General features: G+C 43.1%; 1 protein-coding gene across 1 annotated transcript in view; it reads left to right on the top strand.

The window, feature by feature from the left end:
- The window catches only part of cep135 (centrosomal protein 135), a 25,335-nt gene that overhangs the window by 192 nt on the left and 18,711 nt on the right, over positions 1 to 6,432 (top strand). The window contains exons 2-13 of the mRNA XM_037674384.1: positions 92 to 282; positions 357 to 524; positions 608 to 749; positions 866 to 950; positions 1,021 to 1,149; positions 1,269 to 1,484; positions 1,569 to 1,634; positions 1,718 to 1,868; positions 1,961 to 2,190; positions 4,162 to 4,314; positions 4,413 to 4,550; positions 5,918 to 5,995. Of these exons, the coding sequence (XP_037530312.1) occupies positions 92 to 282; positions 357 to 524; positions 608 to 749; positions 866 to 950; positions 1,021 to 1,149; positions 1,269 to 1,484; positions 1,569 to 1,634; positions 1,718 to 1,868; positions 1,961 to 2,190; positions 4,162 to 4,314; positions 4,413 to 4,550; positions 5,918 to 5,995 (1,747 nt within the window). The remainder of the gene's footprint in view (positions 1 to 91; positions 283 to 356; positions 525 to 607; positions 750 to 865; positions 951 to 1,020; positions 1,150 to 1,268; positions 1,485 to 1,568; positions 1,635 to 1,717; positions 1,869 to 1,960; positions 2,191 to 4,161; positions 4,315 to 4,412; positions 4,551 to 5,917; positions 5,996 to 6,432) is intronic.

Below are 6,432 nucleotides of genomic sequence, written 5' to 3'. Positions count from 1 at the left end.
TCTAGATCTGTTAGCCCTATCTAATGACATCTAGATCTGTTAGCCCTGTCTAATGACATCTAGTGTAACAGATCCGTCCTTTGCGTTGCAGTGATCTGGTCCACACCACCGAGAGCCTGCGCAATGCCAAGCTGTCTGCAGGAAAGACCGAGAAGGAAAGCCGAAATGTTGATGCCCTGCTGGAGCCCCACAGGGCAGAGAATGCCAGGGTGGTCAGGGAGAACAACGAGCTGCATCTTGAGCTCCTGAAACTGAGAGAGGACAAACATCTGGTCACTAGAGGTAAATGGCTCCTCTGTTTAACCTGCAGAATGAAATGACTGTTGACGCCACGTGTCCCTGTTTTTACTGCTCAGAGCTCAAAACTCACATTAGAAAACTGGACCACGAGACATCTGACCTGAAGTTTTTAAACAACCAGTACGTGCACAAGGTTCGCTGCCTGGAGAGAGACAGCAAGGCTAAAGCTGAGCGCATCCAGCAGCTGCAAGAAAAGAACATGCAAGCTGTTGTGCAGACACCAGGTTACTCTCTTTCACAGCATTTGGAAAACAAGTTTATTTACGCTCACACTCATATCTTTCATGTATCCAATTAACTTCTCCAGGTGGAAAGAAGCGCAGTATTCCTTTTAGACGACAGAGAATGCAAATTGATGAGCTCGTACCTCCCTCCTCCACATCTGCGTATCCGGTCCTGCAGCCCGATGATCCATATGTAGCTGATCTGCTGCAGCTGGCCGATGGAAGGTTTGCTCTATTTATCAAAAACGTAAAAAGCGATTCCTTAATGCATGTGTAGTTCATTTGAATTCCACAGATTTGCATTATTGTACCTTTTTTAGTTTTGCTAAATGTGTTTGTAGAATTCATGAGCTCCAGGAAGACATCATCAAACTCAAACTAGACCTGGAAAATTCCCAAGAGTGTATAAAACGTTTAAGTACTCAGGTAAGAAAGGCAGGGTTTGGCATTGTGTGTTAGAGGTTGATTAACATCTAATAAGTTGTTTTCTGAGCAGGTGGAGGAAAGAGACAAAGAGATTGAGCGTCTGAACTACGTACTACGTGGAGGACGACCTCATGACGTCATTTCACTGGAAGCTCAGAATATCAGCAGTGAGAAACTGATTGCACATCTGAACCTTCAGGCAAGCACCTGTATTGTTGCAGATAATGCAGCCGGGGCCCTTTAATTCGTCTAGAAGAAAAGGGTTGTGAATCATTGTGGGGACTAACTGAAGGTAATTTGCTGCTCTATACAATATAGATCGAGTACCTGCAGGAAACCAACCGAACCCTGGAACAAAAGGTAGATGGACTGCAGCAGAAGAAGAAGGATGCCTCTACTGAAGTGGCCACTCTGTCTTTAAAGAACCTGGAACTGTGTGAAGAGCTGACGCAGATCGATCACCTCGCCAAGCGCATGGAGATGGACAAAGAGCACATGTTAGAAACTGCTGACGTCGAGCTACAGAAATCTAATGTAGGAAAATGCTATGTAACACGAGCTAGAAGAGTTTCAGGGAAACACACGGTTCTGAATGATCATGAACTGTTTTCTTAACAGAAAGAACTTGAAAGGCAGCAGAAAACCATTGAAGACTTGGAGGATATTATCTCAAAGATTAGACGGGTGGGCTTATTTTGTTTTGAGGTTTATTCTTGGTGAATATTATGTTTGGTACATAAACCATTTATTGAAATAACTGAATTCAGGAGCAGTCTGAAAGTGAGTTTGAAAAAGATCGTCTCAGGGATCAACTGGTGGAGCTCAAAGAGCAAAATGAGAAGGTGGAGGGGCTCGTGAACTTCCTGGAAGACGAGAAAACCAGGCTGCAGGACAAAGTGGAGAAGATGATGACAACCGGTAAGCAGAAGTTTGGTTCACCTTCACTGTTGCATTGCATCAGTTTTTACTTTATTATTCATTTATTTATTGATGACTTTTTTTTTTTTCAGATAAAGATCTGGTGATGGAGTTGGAGACGATGCGCACTGAACATGGTGTCTGCGGAAGAGAACACTCACCATCTCGTCTAGATGCTTTTGTTAAGAGTCTAGAAGAAGAGAGGAATTATTATCGCCAGGAGGCTGAGCGCTACAAAAGAACCAGAGGAGCTGGTGGTCCAGGACTGAGTCCTAGTCTCAGTCCAGACAGAGGCAGGAGTCCAAAGTCTCAACGGATCAAGGTAGAAGACGATAATCAAACTACTGTGTTTCTATAAACGTAGAAACAAAATGTAGCTTATCTAAAAAAGTTAAATCTGGTCCTCTGGACATTCAAAAAAACAAAACAAAGCAAATCAACACAAAAATGTAGAAACGTTTCGTCTCTCATCCGAAAGACTTCCTCAGTCTGAGGTGCTGTTTTCAGCTCAGTCTCTTAAATAGCACCTTCTTAGAGTGGATCAACCAGTTTTGCTGCTGACAACCAAAACCAGCTGATCACATGCTCAAGAAGGACCATCAGCCTAACAATGGATCATTAGCACACTGATGGCTGTTTACTGTTCACAGAGGGCTGAGTGATACTAGCAATAACAGCATTGTAAGAGGGGGACAATTGAACACGGAGGCCTCCACCCCTGTTTAATGATGGACGGTTTCTTTTCACAAAGATGGCCTCCTTTACTCCTCTCTCAAACCATCGTTCCTCTCTGTCCAGGATGTGAACATCTTCATCCTTGAAAGAGTGACCGCTGGCCTGGAGATGAGTGTAGACCTCAGAGTCCTGGCCTGATGATGTTACACAGGCAGAAACATGGGTGTGCTATGGGGTCTCCAGTTTCTCCTATTGTTGCCAACCTGTACATGGAGGAGGTAGAAAAGAGAGCCTTGACGTCCTTTTCAGGGACACTACCAAGTCATTGGTTCAGGTATGTTGACGACACCTGGGTTAAAATTAAATCTCAGGAACTCCAACATTTTACTGACCACATCAACTCTGTGGATAAATACATCAAGTTCACACGAGAAGATGTAAAAAATGTCAGGTTGGCTTTCTTGGACTGTGAGGTCTCAGTCTCTGGTAGAGGACATTTGCAAACTGACGTGTACCGCAAACCCACCCACACAGACCAGTATTTGCAGTTTGACTCCCATCACCCTTTGGAGCACAAGTTAGGAGTCATCAGGACTCTGTACCACAGAGCAGACAGTGTCCCCACTAGCTCAGGAGCCAGGCAGAAGGAGAAATCCCACACAAGACAGGCTCTAGAGCAATGTGGATATCCTAACTGGGCCTTCCTGAAAGCAGAGAAGAAACCCAAACAGGACTCCAGTCAGCCAACCGGTGAAAAGGAGGAACCCAGACCCAGACCAGTGGTCATTCCATATGTTGAGGGAGTATCAGAGAAACTGAGACGTTTATTTTCTAAACCCAACGTCCCAGTGGCTTTTAAACCCCAAAATACATTAAAGACTGGTTCATCCCAAAGATCCAGTCCCCCGGCACAAACAGAGTAATATTGTGTATGTTGTTCAGTGTCAGGAGGGTGATCAGTCTTACATCGGGGAAACTAAACAGCCACTGGCCAAAAGGATGGACCAGCACAGAAGATCAACAACATCAGGCCAGGACTCTGCGGTCTACACTCATCTCCAGGCCAGCGGTCACTCTTTCAGGGATGAAGATGTTCACATCCTGGACAGAGAGGAACGATGGTTTGAGAGAGGAGTAAAGGAGGCCATCTTTGTGAAAAGAAACCGTCCATCATTAAACAGGGGTGGAGCCTCCGGGTTCAACTGTCCCCCTCTTACAATGCTGTGATTGCTAGTATCACTCAGCCCTCTGTGAATAGTAAACAGCCACCAGTGTGCTAATGATCCATTGTTAGGCTGATGGTCCTTCTTGAGCATGTGATCAGCTGGTTTTGGTTGTCAGCAGCAAACTGGTTGATCCACCCTGAGAAGGTGCTATTTAAGAGACTGAACTGAATACAGCACCTCAGACTGAGGAAGTCTCTTGGATGAGAGACGAAACGTTTCTAGATTTTTTTTGCTTTGTTTTATTTTTTGTTTTTTTGAATGTCCAGAGGACCAGATTGAACTTTTTTAGATTTTTCTACCTGGATTATTGAGCAGCATCAGGACAAAATGTAGCTTAGTTTTTATAAAGCTGATGCCAAAGGTTTCCAGCATAAGAGCTTTGCATTTTTCAGAAAAAGGTGCAAGAAGAGCTGCTGGATGTACTTAAAGAGAGAGATGAGCTGAAGGTGGCTCTGCTGGACGTTGAGAAGCAGACGGAGGACATTCAGAACAATGTGAAGGCCCTTTGCGATGAGAGAGACCATTTCAAAACGCTCTATAAGCAAGTGAGTTTTACACCAATTCATCCAGCAGGAGAGCATTTCATGTGTGCAAAGAATCATGTGACCTTCTCAGAACATCACATTTGGTTTCATTCTTTTAGACTCAAGACGACTTAAAGGTGTCCCGTAAAACAGATGCGTCAGCTGATGTTTTGAAACTGCAGGAGGAGCTCAAACGAGTGGAGGTTCAACTTGACCAGATGACCTTTGAGAGAGATGAGCTTCTGGACAGACTAAAGGTTACTCCAAGAGTCATGCTCGTCTTTGTCCAAATGAATGTGATGCAGAATTCCTTTTTGTTTCTTGTACCTATTTACATTATATCACCAATTAGTTACTAAATAATTTAATAAGAGGCTGTTCAGACTTCACAATGATTTATTGAAATGACTAGCATGCTCTTTGAGAGTTTCTTATAAATAATGAAAGAAGTTTATTTTAAGGCACTGTTCAGAGCCGGCACTAACATTTGTTCCAGCTGCTTTTGTCACTAGACCTGTCACGATAAACAAAATCAATTAATGGTGTGATAAATGAAAATTATCAACCTCATTTTCATTTATCTGCTTTATCGTTTCTTCGTGTCTCTCTCTTTCTACTGAAGACACTGGATGACAAAAAGCTCAACCGGTGCTCTTCACTGACGCCTCCCTTTCTCTTTTCTCTTGAAAATCTGTTTAACGTCCAAAATGGCATTTTTGGACAGTTAAAAGCAGCTAAGCTGAGAAGCTAAACTAACAGGCCGACCTCTGGGAAAAAACCTCCGTCTTGTCAAAGCTCCAAAATTCACGGATGAAACTCGTGCCTTCGTGTAAAAAGTTGTTTTTCTCTGCAAAAAGAAGCTGAGAAGTTGTTTACTGATTTTTTTATTAAAGAGCTCAAACCACACCGAGCATCTTCTGTTTTGAGAACTGAAAAACAGGAAGGAGAGACAGCCCGCGTCACGTCAAGGAGCCTCCCTCTCATATTTCTTGGAGACGCGCTGCTCGTTCCCTCTCTATCCATCCTTTGGTTCAAACAGTCTTATACTGCCATCCAGTGGTCATAAAAAGGTACTACACCCAAAACAATTAACCAACATTTCTTCTTAAATTTGACAATAATTACTAATTATTATCAAATTTCAAACAATATGATCATTTATTGCAATAATTTCTGAGACAGTCACCCAGCAGAATGTGTTATCATGACAGGCCTAACCATAGTGGGTCCAATTAACGAAAAACTAAAGGAAAAACTTTCCACCTTTTCTTTTGGTAATCCACTGGTTAATTCACTCTTCACATTTATATTGAGAAGGATTCTGACAACTGTTCATTTAATTATTTTAGCTGAGTGGAAGTGTCTTCAGAGCACGTTTCGAGCATTTACATCTGTATTTAGAAGCAAAGCATCTGCCCAGGACGAATGTTGGTGCCAGGTCTGAACGGGCTTTACAAGCATGTTTTTCTTCAGCATTAGTTTTCTCGTCCAAACACTTTTGGTTTGTTGAACAAACAACTGGCACATTCACTGATGGAGTACTCGTTTCGTTGGATTCCAACTCCTCAGAGCCTCGCTGGAATCTTGTTCTACCATGACTAACTGTAAACTGTGTGACCTACAGGGGGCCCAGACTTCTGCTCTTACTCACAGACAGAAAGACGAGAGGCGGATTATTGAGCTGGAGATCACTGTCAAGAATGTGAGCCTCAAATCTGTTCCAGCATTTCTTTATAAAACATTTTGGGGTTTTAATCTGCGCTCGTGTGTTTTGGGGTTTTAATCTGCGCTCGTGTGTTTTGGGGTTTTAATCTGCGCTCGTGTGTTTTGATGTTTTAATCTGCGCTCATGTGTTTTGATGTTTTAATCTGCGCTCGTGTGTTTTGGTGTTTTAACCTGCGCTCGTGTGTTTTGGGGTTTTAATCTGCGCTCGTGTGTTTTGGGGTTTTAATCTGCGCTCGTGTGTTTTGGGGTTTTAATCTGCGCTCGTGTGTTTTGATGTTTTAATCTGCGCTCATGTGTTTTGATGTTTTAATCTGCGCTCGTGTGTTTTGGTGTTTTAACCTGCGCTCGTGTGTTTTGGTGTTTTAACCTGCGCTCGTGTGTTTTGGGGTTTTAATCTGCGCTCGTGTGTTTTGG

Source organism: Nematolebias whitei, chromosome 3, assembly GCF_014905685.2.
Source record: "Nematolebias whitei isolate Nwh7 chromosome 3, NemWhi1, whole genome shotgun sequence".
Classification (NCBI taxonomy): domain Eukaryota; kingdom Metazoa; phylum Chordata; class Actinopteri; order Cyprinodontiformes; family Rivulidae; genus Nematolebias; species Nematolebias whitei.
The sequence above is the reverse complement of the archived record's forward strand: the minus strand, read 5'-3'. Positions and strand labels throughout refer to the sequence as shown.